Here is an 18,368-nt window from a genome sequence, read left to right on the forward strand (position 1 = left end):
GTGTGTGCGCGCACGCGCGCAGTGTTGGCAGGGGAGCAGGGCCAGTCTGGGGAGGCCTCGCATGCCCAGCTGAGGACCCGGCCTTCTCCTCGGGGGATGAACAGCCAGTCTGGCTTGGGGGGCAGAGGAAGGGTGGGGGGAAGGGCAGGACAGGGAGGTTAGGCCAGTTGGTGGTCCAAGCCAGTGAGGTGGGGCAGCAGCTGGGGCGGAGAGGAGGGGAGCCCCCTCAGGATGGGGGACCTGGTTGGACGTTGCGGGTGGGGAGTTTCATAGGACAGATCACGGACAAAAGTGCAGATCCCCAGGCCCAGCCCCGAGGAAGCCGCTCAGGTTCCAGAATCTGGTTTTGGCTCCCTCCTGCGTTGTTCTCCTGCTCCCTTAGCCACCTCAGCCCCCCTGTCCACAGCCCACCTCTCCCCCTGGGGCTCCGCGGGACTTCCCAGAGCCCTTCCCCCTGCACATGTGAGGTCAGTTGCACTGTCCCCGTTTTCCAGGGAGGGAAACCAAGGCTCCAAAGGGTGAAGGGGAGGACTCTGGGGACCCTCCAGTGCAAGCCCTCTGTTGCACCAGCGGGGAAACTGAGGCTGGGAGAGAATTTCAGTGCTCTCCTGCTGACTGGTGGCAGTCTGCGCGCCCCGCCTGTGCCGCTCGGATTGCACACCGGGTCCCAGCCCCCAGGCACATCTGGGGTGGGGGGTGTCGGGCGGGGACCCCACGTTTCTCCAGCCATTTTCAAAACCGCCATGTGGGCAAGAAGTGCAGCCCACAGACGCCAGCCTCCCCTTCGTGTGAAATCTCTGCCTTTTTCACATCTAATGAACACGTTTCAAACACGGTGAGCATCTCCAGACGCAGCAAAGTTTGTTTTGACAGGAGTGGTGCGTCTCCGGGATGTGGCCTCTTTAATCAGCCTCCGCTTTGAGGTCCCACGTCCTCCTCTAATATCCACCCGGTCCGGGAGTTCTAGGCAAAGACGGTGCCGGGAAGGTCAGGGATTGTTAGGCTTCTGTTTCATATGCCAGCTCTGTCCCCCGCTGCGGGGAGTGAGGGTGGGGGCCGGCCTGGGAGCTGGCGGGCCAAGGATCCAGTGGGGAGGCCGCGAGAAGGGGCTCAGCCCGCCGGAGCGTCTCCGGAGTCTGTGCTGCTGCTTGGCCGGGCAGCGCCCCCGGGGCCCCTGGGGCAGGACTAGGGCCCGAGCCGCGTGAGGCCTTCAGGGGGCCCCTCCTCTTGTCAGCTTCTCCCACTCTTCCCCAGAATCGCTGCTCCCCTGGGGCTTGGGGATACATCCTCCAGGGCCCGCTGCAAGCTTGGAATTTCTTTGAAGTGTCTCATTTTATCTTGACAGCTCATGCAAGTTGTGCATTATGCTTCATAATGTTTGAGTATCTGTTGTCGGGCTGGAAAGCAGGTTTTACAGATGGATTCCCAGGGGTAGGTGGCAGAATGCTGAGCACCCCAACTCTAAGGCTCACAGACGGGGTCCAGGGACCTGGAGAATCTGCCTAGGGGTGGGGACACGAGGACCCAGTGCCTGGCGTGGACAGGCCAGGTTTCCCTCAGTTAACGCTGCGTACATTCCTTTGTGCCACAGGTGTCTGAGCTCTAAAGCTGTCGGGTGCAGGGGTTGGGGGAGGCTTTGCCCAGCTCCACAGACTGTGACATGCGTCAGCCTCTTCGGGGAGCTCGCAAGAGAGGCGGTGTCCGAGTGCCAGCCCTGGAGATGCTGAGCCCACAGGTCGGGGGGGGCCAGGGTCCAGATTTTCAACAGGCTCATCCAAGTGATTCAGCTGCAGCTCCAGGTCAGTCCAGTCTTTCTCTGTGTCCTTCTGGACACTTCCAGGGACTGACAACCCACTCCTTCCTGATGGGCCCACTCCTGGGAGGGCCCAGCACAACATCAAGGCTCAGTCAACATTGGATGCAGAAGGACGGATAAACGGATGGACAGGTGGATGGATGGACAGACTGATGGATGGATAGACAAGCAGACGATGGGTGATGATGGGTGGGTGGGTGGATGGATGGATGGCTGGATGGACGGACAGTTGGATAGAGGGATGGATGGATGGTACCTGCAGCCCTGGCATCTTAGGAGAAGGTCCACAGCACCTTTGGGTGTTTGCCTTTCCCTTGCACTGTGGAAACAGGGGTAAAAGCAGAAAGAGCCATGGAGGCGTTGATGTTTGGGGGGAGCATGGAGGAGAAGGGGTGGTGGTGTTCCTTGACCCTTCTTTCCCCGCGTTCCCCAAGGCTTTCACCACACATAGGCCTGAGGAGGGATCTGGAGCCCCAGCAGAGGGACAAAGTGGTAACAGAAGAGAAGGGATAAACCAAATGTCCAGGCCTCACTGAGCAGCTGGCTCTTCCTGGTCCTAGGCAGGGCACTGGGACCCTTTGGTAAACAAGGTCCTGCCCCAGGGAGGTCAAGCCCAGAGCAGGCCTTCCCACCTCCATTCACAGCCTCTACAGGTTGGCCGAAACCACTTCCCACCCATCTCTAACGAGACGAGACGCACAGGAAGGTAATAAAGCTTTCAAACAGCTAAACTTTTCAATGCAAAGGACTGTCCTTGAGTTTGAGATTATGAGTTTTTCCACTTACGCTGGTGTTCAACTGTCTTCTCTTTTTTTTTTTTTTTTAAGATTTTATTTATTTATTTGAGACAGAGAGAATGAGAGACAGAGAGCATGAGAGGGAGGAGGGTCAGAGGGAGAAGCAGACTCCCTGCCGAGCAGGGAGCCCGATGCGGGACTCGATCCCGGGACTCCAGGATCATGACCTGAGCCGAAGGCAGTCGCTTAACCAACTGAGCCACCCAGGCACCCAACTGTCTTCTCTTTTTAAAAGAATAGTGACACCATTAAATGGTAGTTGGGGTTTTGTACTTTTAAAACACCCTGACTTGGCAGAACTAAAGTTGCCCCAAGACGTCTTTGGCCCACGAACTTCTGAAGCCTGGGCCCCTGCTTTGGGGTGCCTATTGTTTTCCAGCTCACTGAAAGGCCTGTTCTCCCCCAGGGGCACATGCGTTTCGTGGTGCAGGACCTCCCTCCTTCCTAGGTCATAAACCGCATCTCGGGCTCAGCCTCTGCTGAGCTGAACTCCGGCTCCTGACTTTGGCTGGACCAGCAGCAACCACCATCACATTCGTATGGTCTCTGCAGGCCGGTGAAAATGCTGTCTGTGTAACAGCCTTCAAAGTCTGATCTAAAAGTATCCAGAACAGTCATCCTCCAAATAGACTGAGCTCAGAGTCTCAGACCACAGATCTGTTTACAAATCCAGACTCTGGGTCCCTTCTGAGCCCTGCCAAAGCAGCCCCTCTGCTGCAATGCGCATGCCTCTGGTGACGGGGAGCTCACCTCCTCTCAGGAAATCCTCTCCTCTCTGTACCGTTCCAGATCATCAAAAGTGTGCCCCCTCTGCTTTTTAACTGAGATGGGACATACATACATGTCCTGTTCTTGATAAAAATGGGATCAGATAGTGTGTGCCCGGCTTTCACTGAGCATCATGCCTGTGAGATGGATCCATTTGGTGGCGTGCATGTACCCGAGGTTTGTTCTTGTTTGTTGCTGCGTAGTATTCCATCGTGTGAATAGGCCACTTCTACTGTTGTTTCCAGTTTTTGGCTATTATGAGTAAAGCCTTTTGCACATTCTTGATCACATCTCTTGATGGACAGAAGCGCTCGGTTTTCTCAGGCATCTCCCTGGGAGCAGACCTGCCAGGTTATGGTGTCGGCAGTGTTTTTGGCTGTAGTAGATGCTGTGGTGCATGGTTTTCCAGGGTGGGGGTTCCATTTTTTGTCCCCATCAGCAACGCATGAGGGTTCCAGTTTCTCCACACGTCCCTGAGTTGGTTGATAGCAGTCTTTTTAACTTTAACCATTCAGGTGGGTGGGTGGTCGTAACTCAGTGTGCTTTTAATTTGCCCTGATGACTAATGAGAAGAAGATCGTTTCATGTGCTTCCTGGCTGCTTGGATGTTCCTCTTTTGTGAAGTGCCCTTTTAAGTCTTCTGCAAATTTGGGGGGGGGGGTTGGGTTTTTGTTTTGTTTTGTTTTTGAGAAGAGCACTTGTTAGCATTTAATGAAGCCCCCCCAAACGTGGCTTCAAGCTACTAGAACGCAGGCGCCCCCGACACCCTTAATCTTCTCCTCTGTTCCTCTGCTGAAGAATTTGGCCTTCACGATGACAGGCTGTTTTGGGAGTTTTCCCTTTCCCAAAACTTTGTAGTAGCCCGATCGCACCACATCAATGATAGGAGCAGCTCCAGTCTTGTTTTTGGCGGCATTTACCCGTGTCTGCTCACTCACCAAGGTCCACGGTTTATCAAGGTTGACAGTTGGGCAGAAGCTCTGGTTCCTCTTTAAGTGGTAATGTCTCATACCAACTTTTCCAAAGTAACCTGGGTGACATTTGTCGAAGTTTCCTGTGGTGATGCATGCCACCAGCACTACCCCGGCCTCCTGGGTGCTTCCGGTGCTTGCCGATGTGGCCGTGGCCGTGGCTCACGTGGCCCCGAAGTTTCCGGGTCTTCCTCAGTCTGGATGGCATGTCGGCAGCCCAGACGGAAAAGCTGTCTTTTACTTAATGATTTACAGAAGTTTTAAAATCTATCCTGCGTTTGGGGCCATTGTTGGGCATATGTATGGAGACTATTTTCTCCCTGCCTGTGGCTTGCCTCTCGATTCTCTGAACGGGTCTTTTGGGGAACTGAAGTTCCTAATTTTAATGAAGCCCCAATTTATCAGTCTTTTCGTTTATGGTTACTATCTTTTCTGTCCTTGGTTTGATGTAAGAAATCTTGGCCAATCCCAAGTCCGGACATGCCGGTCGGTGGTAGCTAAGAGCTCACTCTCTAGAGCCCAGAGATCTGGTTTTGAACCTCAGTCCTGCCGCTTTCCTGAGCCTCCGTTTCCCCATCTGTAAAGGGGGTGTGCCTCGCCGGGGGACTGTTAGGAACACAGATGAGCTAACACATGTGATGAGCTTCGGTCAGTGTTAACAGGGGTTGGTTTTTTCCCACTGTTGAGAGCCTTATCTGGGCTCTTCTAGGATTCAGGCACCCACCTGAAAGGACAGTTGATCATTTGCTTCCCAGAGTCTGGCCACTGCATCCCACTCCCTGGACACTTGGCAGAAACATGTATCCCCAGCTGCCCAGCCCCCAGACCAACTCTCAGGTCTGGGGCCGGCCCTGTCCCCAGGGGCTTTTAGTGCCCTCCCCAGTATGGGAGCTCCAGTCTGGCCTAGCCCTCTCATCTGACTGAGCCGGGGAGAGGAGGAGAGGGAGCCCGAGGCCCGATCTCCCCAACGCCCACGCCTTCCCCTCCCCCTCACATCCTTCTCTGCACACAGCGTAAGCACCCACCCACCCCCGTCCTGTGTTTCAGTGGGGACGCCTTACTACATGTCACCGGAGAGGATCCACGAGAACGGCTACAACTTCAAGTCTGACATCTGGTCTCTGGGCTGTCTGCTGTATGAGGTGAGTGTCTGGCTCGCAGCTCAGCGGCTTTCAGTGGGGTGTGCTTGGCAGGGGCCCAGCCCGGGTGGGACTCACCCCACCAGCTCCAGGTGGGACCGCAGGGATGGATGACGTCCAGCCACCTGGGGCACCAGCTCCATCTGGGTCCTGGCCTCACCCCGCTCGGCCCAACATCTGCCTGATTAACAACGTCGGGCTGGAGGAGCTTGTTAGAGGTGTGGCCGGTGGCAGACTGGGCGCCGCGTCACTCTTGGGCAGCTCCGATCTGCAAAGGGAGACGGATGAGAAACAGGGTCCAGTCTGCCTGCATGACGGAGGGGGCACAGACAGGGGGTCTGGCTGCCCCAGTTTCCCTGGTAACCAGGGTGCTCTCGTCCACTGTCATTCACCCGTGCATCAGGCCTCATGCAGGGCCTGGGGACAGAAGGGGTCAGCTCTGGCCCGTGCTTCTGTCATGCTCCTCACAGAGGGTGTCCATGCTCTTCCAGGCTCAGCAAAACGGGCCTCACTAAAGACCACTGTCCCCTCCCCTGAGCTGTGAAATGGAGCCACCAGATGGCCATTTCTGGCCAGTCTGGATGGAGGGACGGGCATATTTCTAAGTCTTGGCAGCTCAGACAGGAGACGGCATGAGCATGTTGTGACCGGCCCCCCGGAGGTCTGGGAGCACAAGCCATTCCTAAGCTATGACACTGTTGCAGCCGCCAGGGGAGGGAGGGAGGCCTGAGCCCTCCAGGAGCTTTGAGCCGGCGGCCCCAGCTCTTCCAGCACCCTGGCCTGGACCACCTAGTCCTGGGCAGCTCTGGGATTCTGTCCACCTTGCTGAGCCTGCCTCCCCATCTGTAAAATGGGAATAGTCCCTATTCCGCACCGTCCCCGTCTGGATAAATGGAAGAACAGACATGAAAGGCTTTGAAAAATCCTCCAAGGGCCATGAGACACCAAGCACGGTTTGCTTTTAAAATCGGAACCTTGATTATTTTTCTGCTTTCCCTGGAGCTGACTTGAGCACGTGTGGGGTCTGGTTTGGAGCGGATAAGCTAAAGAGGCTTATTGTCAAGCTGACATGGCCCGACTGTTAGGGCAGCAATGCTCAAGATAGTGCCGAGGGGCCCCCCTGGGGGCGTTTGGGGGTCACAGAGACTGGCTTCTTTGCTTCCTTGGGACTGTGGACTCTGGGAATGGAGCTCACAGTGCTCGGGTATAAACTGAAGGAATAAGCTGCCCACTGCTGACCCACATAGGGCCTCCGGTGGCTCCTGTGGCCAGGGTCTTTGGTGGTACGGCACCCCCCCCCGCATTACTGTGTGAGACTTCGAGGTCAAAATGGATCCCTTTGCAAGGTTTAAAGTTCGCAGCATCTCTGTTGCAAGTAAGAGCAGACATTGCATTTTAAAGTGGCCTAGTGATCACAGAGGAAGCCAGGTGGCATCTGTGGCTGGGACCCCCTTCTCCTGGAGGTCAGCAGTGTGGACGGCCCCCACTGTCATCTTGAAGTGAGTCAGGCCCTGATAGTCAGAGAGGGGGCGCAGACCTGCTTTCTGGGACCCCGCAGGGTATCTGTTGTGGGAGGAATTCTTTGAATGGCCACCAAACGGGGGCAGCCAGGCTGAGGCGGTGCCCAGCTGGTGGCCGCAGTGGGTCGGGGAGTGCGGGGCGGTTCCTGGCCCCCTCGGGTGGAAGAGGGCTGCGTTGTGTCTCCTTCCCCCGTCCCTGTCTCTCTGCACGGACAGAGGGAGGGACAGTGGGGTTTGGGAGTGCGGAGTGGTGGGGCGGGGAGGAGGTGGGCAGCCAGCTAGGGAAGGATGGTGGGTGCGGGAGGGAATCTGGAGGGAAATCAGCATCTTTGGCAACAAGAGAAAAGAGATGAAAGTCAGCACGGTTCTCAGCAAGGATGACAGGAAAGAAACCTGCTTGTAGTCGGTGTCCCACGTGGCTGCACATTCGTAACAGCCCCAGAGGGCTGGTTTGGTTTCGTTTTGCTGAGAAGGAATTAAAACCAGGTGGGCAAACCTCCAGAGTCACACAGAAGCTCTGGTACTGGGGTCTGTCACCCAAGATGAATCATGACTTCGGGGTCTCTCCAGCCGTCTCTCCAAGTCCAGGTGAACACCATGGCCACCGGGGCTGCTAAGGCCAGTGACAAAGCCAAGTCCAGGTCATACGCCACCCCAGCCCTCCCCAGGCTCAGTGCTCCAGCTTCAGCAGCCCTGCCGCCCTGCCCCCCTGCCCAGGCCTGGGGTCTGAGGAAGGGATTCCAACCCCCTACTACCTGGGCATCGTCCACCTGGGTGTCAGTCCTCAGGGGGAGGGAATGCCGCTCCTGGTCTCCCCAGGCCCAAGCAGATGCCCTCGGCATGGGAGGGGTCGGGGGGGTTGCGATTTTGAATCGCGGTGTGTGTGCATGCGGGCACGCAGGCTAACTCGCATGGCTGCAGTAATTCGGGTGAGAGAGTGCGGGCCCACTTTGGTCGGAAGGACCTGAGTTCAAGGCTCTGCTCCCCCCTCACCCCGTAAAAGGCCTGGGGGCCAGTCAGCATCTCCCTCCGGGAGCTTCCTTTGCCCCAGTGCGCAGGAACATGAGCGGAGTGTGGCTCAGAGAAAGCCCTCCGGCAATGGCAGGCAGGTCGCTGACGCCCACCACTATCCCCTGGCTGCCAGGTACCTGCTGCCTACCTCTGGCAGCGAGGCCCCCACAACCGGCCACATTTCCCTTTTTGCTCTGGCCAGCGGGAAGCCGACGTGCAGCTTGGCCTCCGTTTCCGTGGAGGACTCGGCTCTGTCCTCCTGCCCTCCTGGATGTTGTCTCCGGGCCAGATGGCTGGTTCCTCTTATTTTTCCATTCCGGGTTTGGGGTTTCCGGAAGCCGCTTCCTGCCTGGGTGAACCCTGAGGGTCTCCAAACACAGACACGCGGGCCGAGCAGGGTGTGAGACCTGCGTGTGATGGCGGCCGTGCCCCCCCCCCCGGGGGCCGGAGGATGGCAGCTAGGTCCCCGTGCTCGTGCCAAGCCTGCGGCACAGAGCCACCCTGCTCCCTGCCCGAGCCTTTGTCTCGGCTCCCGGAGGCAGATGCCCGCCCGGGGCCCACAGCGCCCGGCTCGACGGTCCGGGGAGGCCGTCCTCTGCGTCTCGTCTGCGGCACCAAGCATGTGTCTCAACCAGACAGTGTCTGCGCTCATGCCTTCCAAGCATCAGGCTCTGGTTCAGCCGAGCTGATTTACTTGTTGGCAGCGTGTGGGGCCCTGCGGCTCGCAGCCAGAGCGGGACGTCCTGGCCATGGGAAGTCGGTGAAATCCGTCAGGTCCTTCGGGCATGGTCGTCCTCGGGGACACTGGGCACGGATCTCCACCCAAGGGCCCTGGGCCTTCCACAGAAGAGGGCCCGCGTGGCCCTCGGGGGATGTCAGGCAGCAGGGGCTCTGCGGCGGGCCACCACCTCTCTCCCCGGTCCCCCAGCCCTGCGGGGAGCAGATATTTCCCCAGCAGACAGGGAGGGAGATGCATCTGGGCCCAGGGCTTGGTAATTGGGAGGAAGCATCCCGCAGACACGACTGGAGCTCCCGCTACACAGCCTGTGGTGTGTTCCAGAAGCGCCGCCAACCTGAAGAGCTTTCACAGAGGCTCCCCACCCACACACCCTCTCCAGACCACCTCTGCCGATTCAGTGCGGCCCCGGGGGGACCCACCTGAGCCAGGGTGGCCTGAAGTGACGGTGCGGAGCCAGAGAAAACCTGCCCCCTGCGCACAGGCCTGCCCTTCCCCGAGCCCCGGCCTGGGCCCGAAGTCTCAGAAGCCCCCTGTGTCCCCTCTGGCTGCTGTAACAGGTTATCACAAAGTTGATGGCTTCGTACAACATAAAATTATTCGCTTACGGTTCTGAGGGCCACAAGTCCAAAATCCATTTCAGTGGACAAAAGGCAAGGCGTTGGCGGGGCTGGTTCCTTCTGAAGGCTCTAGGGAGAATCCACTTCCTTGCCTCTTCCGTGGAAAATGGAGAGGCTCGTGACCCCCTCCTCATACCACTCTGGCAACACACGTCCTCCTCCTGCACAGTCAGTCTCCCTTGGCCTCCCTCTTACAAGGACACTTGTGATTACATTTAAGACCCACCTGCACCACCCAGACTCGTTTCCCACCCGGAGTCCTTAAATGGATCACACCTGCTGAATCCTTTTTGCCACTGAAGGTAACACATTCACAGGCGTCAAGGATGAAGATGCAGGCATCTCTGGGGGCCTTTATTCAGCCCACCGTACCCCCTATCACCTGGGCAGCCAGGTATCCACTGAGGACCTCCTGAGCTCACCTGAAGATGCTGATGTTGACCCATGGCTAGTGAGGAGCTGCCACAAAGCACTTCACCTGGCTCGTGCCCCCCCGGGGGGGTGGGTGCCCACTGGGACCCGTCTCAAAGAGGTCAGCATGAGGAGGAACAGGCCAGACGGCTCAGCAGCTGGGAGCAGCACTGCCCTGGACGTTGGGGTGAATCACGAGAATCACATGAGGCCAGTCCCAGCCTCGTTATAAGGGAGGAAATGGGCTCAGGGAGGTGGAGAGACTCCCCAGGGTCACAAAGCAAGGAAGTGGCCAAGATGGGCACTGGTCCCCAGGCTGCCTGGCAGGGCCCACCCCCCTGTGGACAAGAGCCAGGCCCTGGGCAGCTGCAGGGCAGGACTCCACACTGGGGTAGGTGCGACTGCGGTGGAGAAGGGGACTGTGGGCCTCGGTCCAGAGCCCCTGGGAGATGAAGCCAGGCGGTGAGGAGCCCCAAGCGACTACAGTGCCCCCCGCCCTCCGGTGGCAGGAGCCTCCAGCGGAGACACCGTGTTAGAAGGCCCGGGACTTTGTTTTCACTACCCAGCACGCCCCACGGAGGCGCCTGGCCCACAGCGTGGGCTCTGCAGAATTTATTTATTTACACGTGAGCTCAGCTCTGAGCACAAAGCTGAAGGAATTGGCTCGTCCAACGCCAGCCCCAGGATCCTCGGCAGGGGACCTTCCACAGCAGCCTCGGGAGACTGAGAGCCAGCAAGAAAGCAGCGGGGGACCCAGACTAAGGATCACCTGCCCCTTGTACAGAATCCTGTTTGGAATTCTGGCTGAACCCAGAGAAGAGTCTGGGTGCCCTTTGGCTCGTGGGGGAACAGGGCTGCAGACCACTGGTGATTGGCCCCTGGGTGCAGCTTTCGCTCTGGGATGTGCTCGGGAGATACTAGGTGACAAGATGAGTGTCTGAGGCCCTGACAGGGCAGGAGTCAAAGGCAGTTGCTGTCACCCCTGAAGTCAGAGTCCCCTTCTCCCTCTGACATCTCAGATCACACACCAGTTTCTCTGAGCCCTCCTGGCGGCGGCGAGTGGCCACACTCTCCCACTTCCTGGCTGTGTGTCATCCCAATAACGCCAGAGAGGAAAAGTTCTGCATTTGAGGAGCGGGGCTGAACGCCACGGCTCTTGCAGTTCTGACGAGGCCAACGGGATCAGCCCCAAACGGCGAGTCCACCGCCACATCGACCAGGCAGAAGTGGGTGGTCGCCTGGTCGCCAGTGCCAGGATCTCAGCATTCAGGGTAATCGTTCTAATCCCAGCACCTCGAGCAGCCCCAGAGGTTCCATCACAGCCCAGTGCCCTGATCTGGGTGGAAGGCCCATGGCCGGCAGCTGGAATCTGCCGTCGTGGATGGAGAAGGCACTGTTGGCAGGGAGCCCTCTGCTGACCCTGTTCAGGACAGTGTAAGAGCGGCCTGCAAGGGAGGGAGGGAGGGATGCTCTGAAGGGGATGCTGGCTTGGGGCTTGCCCCCCACCAATTTCTGGGGCCCTTTTGGAACCCTAAACAGCAAGGTTTGCACAAATCAGAACGGCTTGTTAAAAGGATTAGCCAGTCTCCGGTCCGACACATGAAAAACCAGAACTTGTGTCAGTGGGCCAACGTTTTAAATGTTCTTTCTACTCTGAACAGAAACACTTTCCAGGAAAATCCATCTTAACATCCAGCCACGACTCGGAGGGCACCCAGCTCACCCCGAGTGACCGCCCTGGAGCCTCAGCCGCTCTCTGCCGTGGCAACAGATGTCCTTTTGAAACTGCCCAATTAACCCTTTGCACCCGAGGCTCTCATTTTAACCATCGGAAATGCATCACCCGAGCGATGCCATTTTGCACACTCGGTCGAGCCGGCTCCGTCAGGCTGGCGCGGCCCGCGGTGGGCAGAGCCTCCACAGGCTCCTCCTTCCCGGCCAAGGGCCGGGCCACTCGCTGCAGCCCTCCTCCAGGGGCTTGGCGCCCCTGGTCACAGGAGGAGAGGTGAGGAGGAGCAGTGAGGCTGGCCCCGAACGCCCCCCTGAAAGCACTCGGCATGGCACGGGCGCTTGGGCCCGCAGGTGCCTCCCCGGGTGGACTCCTGGGCCGGGGCCAGAGGAAACCAGTCTCCAGGTCACACCGTGCTGTCTCCCCAGAGGCCTTCTGTAAACCCATGGACGCCGCCTGGGGTCGGAAGCTCCCTGGGCCCTCCTGATGGACACAGGCCCTGCTCCTGGGGCCACCAGACCTGTCCACAGGGGCGAACGGAGGACGGGGACAGACCCGGACACTAAAGCCAGGGGCATCCGCAAACCCAACACCCACGGCCTTCTCCCTGCCCTGAGTTAGGGCCTGAGGACAAGTGAGGATTGCTCAGGTAGCCCGGGAGCCCCTGGCCAAGGAGTCTGTGTGGAGTGGCCTTGGCAGCCTGGCTCCTCGAAGGGAACCGAGGCCAAACGGACAGCCAGGCGCAATTATTACCCGACGGCACTTCATTAGCAGGGGGCGTTGGGCCGTCTTGGCGGCAGGCAACAGTGAGCGGGAGTGACAAGCAGCACTTGAATGCCATTACGGATTAATCAGCAGATGGGGCCGGCGGGCACTGTGCTGGGCTGCGGCTCAGCCCACCCGATGCAGCTGCCCCGAGCTCCCGCGAACCCCCGAGCAGTGCCCTGAGGGACGGGCCGGGGAGTCCGGATACCCTCCAGAAAGGGGAAGCCCGGCAGCTCCCCGACTGGGGGAGACCCTCCCCCCTTCGCCAACCACCATCACAGTCCTCTCACTTCCCAGTGCCCCCAGGTAGAGCCAGCGCCACTGGCCTCATCGGGGTGGTGACAGCCCGGCTTGTGGCGCCTCCCGTGCCGGCCGAGCCTCCCCAGAGCACTGCAGGTGGAACCTTTTCCATCTTTCGGGCTAAGACAGCCAAGGCCAGACACACAGCAAGAGAGTGCAGAAGTGGGATTCAGGCAGGCTGCGGTGCCAGGCACATGCTGCCACTCCCCAGAGCTTCAGGCCCCCTCCCTGCCGTCTGGGCGTCCGGCTTCTACAGAGAGCCCGAGCCGCTGCCCCGAACTCCAGGCCCCCAGACAGCAGCTCTGTGATGGGCTAGTGACAACAGCCAGAATGAAAAGCAAAAATGAAAGGCCTCACCTCTCCACCCCACCCCCAAAATGCTAGTCCTTGGGTAAGTAATTTCCTCAGTGCATCATTACTTAGACATCCTCCCATGGGTGTCTTCGGGATTGCTTCTTAGAAATCTAAGACAATGCACCAGAGAGAGCTTGCTGGGCCCAGGCACGAGTCCCAGTGAGCAGAGCCTGTTTCCCCATCTGCCGTGTGCACACGACCAGAATCCGTCCCGGAGGGCTGGGGCGTGAGGTGGGTGTGCCCGCACGCGGCTGGCCCTCCGTATTCAGCTCCAACCCCTCCCCCACCCCCGTTGCCTTTAAAGTTTTGTCACTGAAGCCTTGTCGTCATTTAATTTGCTTTTAGGACAAGGATCATGTTAAAACTGCTACTGTGCTGTATCCCAGCTCCCGCAGGGTTTTCAGGGAATCCTGCTGGACAGTCTCCGCCAAGGACCAGAGAAGGACCCCACCCCAATCTGGAGTGGTCCCTTTTGCCCCTGGACCTCAAGGCTGCAGACTCATGTTTCTCATGCCCCCTCCCCTTGCAGATGGCAGCTCTCCAGAGCCCCTTCTATGGAGATAAAATGAACCTCTTCTCCCTCTGCCAGAAGATCGAGCAATGTGACTACCCGCCTCTCCCTGGAGAACATTACTCTGAGAAGGTGAGTTTGCCGCCCCCAGGCCTGGGGAGCTTAATGGCCGGCAGTGGCTTGAGAGGAGAGGCATTTCCAAAATGCCACGGCTGTGGGCTTGAACTTGGGTGCACTTAACTGGGTGGAGAAGGGGAGATTTGTGGGAAAGTGACCCAGGGTTTGGTGGGGGAGGGAAGTAGATGAATGTTAGTGAAGAGGTCTCAGACACCAGCATGGGCCCCCAGCGGCAGGACGTGTCCCGCCCACTGGCCCAGAAACCACCAAAGCTGGCCAGTGAGGTTCCGTTGGCTCATTTCTGCCCCTTTGGCTCCCAACCCGGTGCTTGAGTGTGAGGCTGGCCGCTGCAGGTCCCAGACATGGGCCCCATGTGGTGTCAGACTCGGAGGCAGGAGGTGGCAGGGCCTTGGCTTGCCCTACCCCCTGCCGGCTGCCACTCGATCCCGTGACAGGAAACCCCAGCAAGCGGACTGGGCTCCTTGCTGGCCCGGACCTAAGTCACACCTTGGGCTCTTACTTGCAACATTCTGCTCTGGGTGCAAGGGTTCTGGACACAGACGGACAGGTCTGGCATTGGGTCCGTGCCAGGAACAAGCTGTGTTTGCATATCCCCTTCCTCAGTGCCGTCTTCTGGAAAATAGGGCTAAATTTCACCTCTGTGAATAAAATGCGCAGACGAAACGACAGGTTTACCACGCAGCATGACTAAGGGTGCAGGCAGATGCGTACATTTAATATACTCCCTTCCCTGTTCTTGGGTGAGTCAGTGAACTTTTCGGAGCCTCGGTCTCCTCATCTGTAACATGGGGATAATCCTAGAGGCTGTCTCCCAGGGTCAGTGTAAGGATTAGGTCATGCATGTGACGTGCTCAGCTTAGCACCAGGCTGACATTGACCCCAAAGCCACCAAAAGGAGCCACCAGCTGTAACAAAGGGCGTGGCTCCGGGTAAACACTCTGTGCCAACCATCAGTGGTCTGTCAAGGGCCACCCTAGCGGATGTGGAGAGGACTCCGAGACCTCCCTGGGCCCACCCTGCAGGACCACAGGCTACTGTGGCAGGGTAACAGCTCACATTTGTGACCCACCGTTGAGTCCTCCCCGACCTCCATTTTACCAAGGAAACTGAGACACAGATAGGTTAACGTAACTTGCCCAAAGTCACGTAACTCACAAGTGGTGAAGGCAGGATTTGAACCCAGAGATCCTGCACCCAGCCACTGTGCCATCCTGTTTCTTGATGGCACACCTCCTCAGTAGCCAGTGGTCCAGCTGCGCTGAGGCGCCCCCTGGGCAGCTTGCTGCAGTCCCAATCCTTAAGGCTCTGAAGGCTCTGGAAGGAGCAGCCATTGTCCACGAGGGGCTTGGGCTGCAGAGACCGGGTCTCCCAGTGTGTCCTCACGCTGTGTCTAGGCAGGCCAACCAAAAGGCTCATCAGCCACCCTTCTCTTGGCAGCCTTCGTACTTACCGCCACGCTCACTGGCTTCGCAGACTCCCAGAGGACGGAGAGTGAGGGTGGGGAGGACACATTCCTAGAGGGTTGTTCAGTGCACGCTCTGTCATGGCTTTTGCCTCAGCGGCTTACAAAGTTCTTCTGTGTCTCCTCGAAGGAAGTACTTATGCTCTGGAGTGGAAGTTGGCAGGAAAGGTCAAGCTAATAGATTTCTTAACCAGTTAATAGCTGCATTTAGTTTTTCTTTTCTCACCTTTTTAAAGAAGCACAGACTTGGAACTTGGAGCAAATCAAAACTTCTCTGTGCCCGTTTCCTACCTATAAATGGGAACCATAATCTCTGCCTAATAGAAGCTGGAATGAAATGAATCTGCATAAAGCCCTCAGCCCCCTTCTCTCTCGAGTCAGTCACTCCCAACTCTGTGACCTCGTACTCCCCAGAGCATCCCGCTTTCACCAGTTACATTCAGCGTTTCTAGGCTGTGTGTTAGGAAGTGAGAGGTGCTTCTTAGCACTGGAGTTGCTCAGCACACCTCACTTTTGAAGTTTACATCGCCTCTTAGAAAGGGGTATAAAAGGCACTTTATTGTTTTTCTCCTGGTTTCTGAAATTTTCAAACATGCTCTTACTGCCAACTGCGCAGTCTACTCACTGAGTAATTGGGAGTCACAGTGACTTCACCTTCATCCGTTTTTCTTGGGTCCATGAATTTGTCCAACTGCTGCTGCCTTCCCCTGAATACTGTAAGATTCCTAAAAGTATTGTCTCATCACGGGCAACCTCAGACTCCAGGAGTGTTCAGGCCAGCCACGGGCCCAGCCGCAGCTGCCTGTCCAGGGGCTTCCCAGTGCTTATAAAGCAGTGGAATCCCAAAAAGGCAGCACACAGGTTGGAGGGAAGCTCACAATGTCTGACCCAGGGAAACCTCGTTTGCAGCCTGAAGCACCTCAGGTGTGAAACACGGAGCGTGGACAGTAGCCCCGGGGCCCCCACCTGACCCCTCCACCCTCCCCAGACTCCTGAGCATGGTCACTGAGTCCACGTGAGCCCTCTCATTCAGGACCAACCCTCTCTCTGCTGCTGCCCCCCCCACCCCCACCCCGCAGGGCCGGCCAGCCCCTCCAGCACCAGGTATTTAAATGAAAAAATTGCAGTGAGCCCAGTGATGCAAGTGAAGATGTAGGCTTTCTAAGGTCATTATTTTAATTACCATTAAAATAATTGGCACTCTGGCTATCAGAAGAACGGAGGCGATCAGAGGCTCAAGGCGCCCCTCCCCCAGCCCGAGGCGGGAGCAGCCTTCAGTGTCTGTATAATTAAAAGCTCCGTCTTTCATGCGCACAATAAAGAGGCCAGGGGGTGGGCAGACTGCAGCCCTGCTGCATGTTAATGCATTTATTATGATCAATAAGCCCTTGCCTTGAGTTTTGTCCTCTGGTTTGGGTATCTGCATGACTGACAGCATGCACGCACGCACACACACACGTGTGGGCAGCTGGAAGTTCACAACTGTTTGGACAGAGCCACTCACGGGGTCTCAAGGTGTGGCCTTGCGGCCTTGCGGCCAGACGGGCCTAGCATCGGTGCCGGCTGTGACTGCCCACCCGTCGCTCACCTGCGTGCCGGGCCTCCCCTCCGTAGCTGTGAGTCAGGTGCGGGGGCCTCCACGAGGCTGTCTCCTGAAAAATAACACGCCGTTCTCGCCCTTACAGTTACGAGAACTGGTCAGCATGTGCATCTACCCCGACCCCAACCAGAGACCCGACATCGGCTATGTGCACCAGGTTGCCAAACAGATGCACGTGTGGACTTCCAGCACCTGAACGTGGACGCAGCACGCCTTCTCAGAGCCGCACCACTTTGCCTTACTTGAGTCTTCTCTCCGAAGTGGCCGCCTGGTAGCCTAGATCATCAACTAAGACAAGAGGGTTCGGCGGGTTCCCCAGAGGGGACCCCGGGCTTCACAGCAGGTGCTGAATGCAGAGCAGCTGGGGGGAGGGGCACTGGTCACAGGGTCACTGGTGGTCACATTCGAAAGTCCTTTCTTTAAACTGTTTGTGGACAATCTCAGCTGGCTTGTTACCAAGGCGAGTGGTTCGGCGAGCCACCGACGACGTACCCCTTGTATCTGGATTGTAATGTGAATCTTTAGGATAATTCCTTCAGTGACCTGTCAAGGTTTATAAGAACAGGAGAATTGCAGGAGACTGTGTGACTTGTCGTGAGCCTTTCAAATTGGTTATAGCAAGTTCAGTTTAGCTCTTAGAATCTTTTCAAAAAAATCAAGCTGTGTGCTTGCTCTGTTGTAAAAGCATAAAATGGAAATAATTTTTTTAAAGTAGAGTGGAGATTTTCCTAATATTTTTATCTACGTTTATAACATGATGAATGACGATGAGGAGAACCCAGCATCTGGCACAGAGTTTCAGAAGGCAACCGGTATTTCGTGAGCCAGGGGTGTCTTCTGCGCAGCTCCGCCCAGCCCTCCCCTCCTGAGCACCTGCTCGGTCCCAGGCGCCTCAAGCCCTCCCTCCACCACCTGCTGGAAGGCGGGCAGTTCATTTAACAGTGTTAGGCGTTCTCCTCTGTGGGAAGGAAGCACGGGATACCAAAAATAGAAATATAAACCATGCCCTCAGGCCGTCCTCTGTACCAAGTTCTGGTTCTGCAACTGCCTACCATGACCCTGGGCGACTCTCTCAGCCTCTCTGAGCCTTAGTTTCCTCATCTGTAAAATGGGACTAATAGTATCTACCTTCAGCCTTGCTGGCAGAATTGGAAATAAAATAGGCAAGTGACCCAGCACATTGCAGATGATCCAAAAATGGTAGCCACTCACCCACCCCTTCACAAAACTGAAGTCCATGGACCATGTAAGTAAGTACGTAAGAATTAACGTACAACTACATTATATGCATAGGAAACCAGAACTATGTTCATTTATTTCTTGTTCCCAAATAGGATTAACTGTGAAGACTAATTTATAAATGTGAACTTAAGGAAAACTCAAGCTCTGAAGGAAATAGTTTGAATTCTGCTTTTCTACTCAAGTTAATCCTCAAATGGTCTAAGTTGTCACCCATCGACTTGGTGACAGTTCAGCCCTCCAGATAGAGACATGCCCGCCCACTCAGCGTTCCGGTCAGGTGCTCTGATTGCTGCCAACTTGCTGACCAGGGGCCCAGGCCTCCCTGGGGATAAAGGACTTGGGCTGGGCCACTGCTCTGTTTCCATGTGTGAACTCTGTTCTACTGTAACCCTGTCGGGTTTGAGACATTTTCTTCAGATGCAACCTTTGCTTTGTACTTGTTCTCCATGTTTGAAATAAAATGGGGTAAGAGGGGTCA

At 56.9% G+C, this 18,368-nt stretch overlaps 1 protein-coding gene and 1 pseudogene across 1 annotated transcript in view; one reads left to right on the forward strand and one right to left on the reverse strand.

Moving 5' to 3' along the window:
* Positions 1-18,368, forward strand: part of NEK6 (NIMA related kinase 6) — an 83,685-nt gene extending 65,317 nt beyond the window's left edge. The window contains exons 8-10 of the mRNA XM_081803581.1: positions 5,400-5,494; positions 13,467-13,580; positions 16,734-18,368. Coding sequence (XP_081659707.1) covers positions 5,400-5,494; positions 13,467-13,580; positions 16,734-16,844 — 320 coding nt within the window. The 3' untranslated portion in view covers positions 16,845-18,368. The remainder of the gene's footprint in view (positions 1-5,399; positions 5,495-13,466; positions 13,581-16,733) is intronic.
* On the reverse strand, positions 4,076-4,591 carry LOC115937639 (large ribosomal subunit protein uL15 pseudogene; annotated as a pseudogene).

Source organism: Leptonychotes weddellii, chromosome 14 (assembly GCF_054177405.1).
Source record: "Leptonychotes weddellii isolate Sample4059 chromosome 14, ASM5417740v2, whole genome shotgun sequence".
NCBI lineage: Eukaryota > Metazoa > Chordata > Mammalia > Carnivora > Phocidae > Leptonychotes > Leptonychotes weddellii.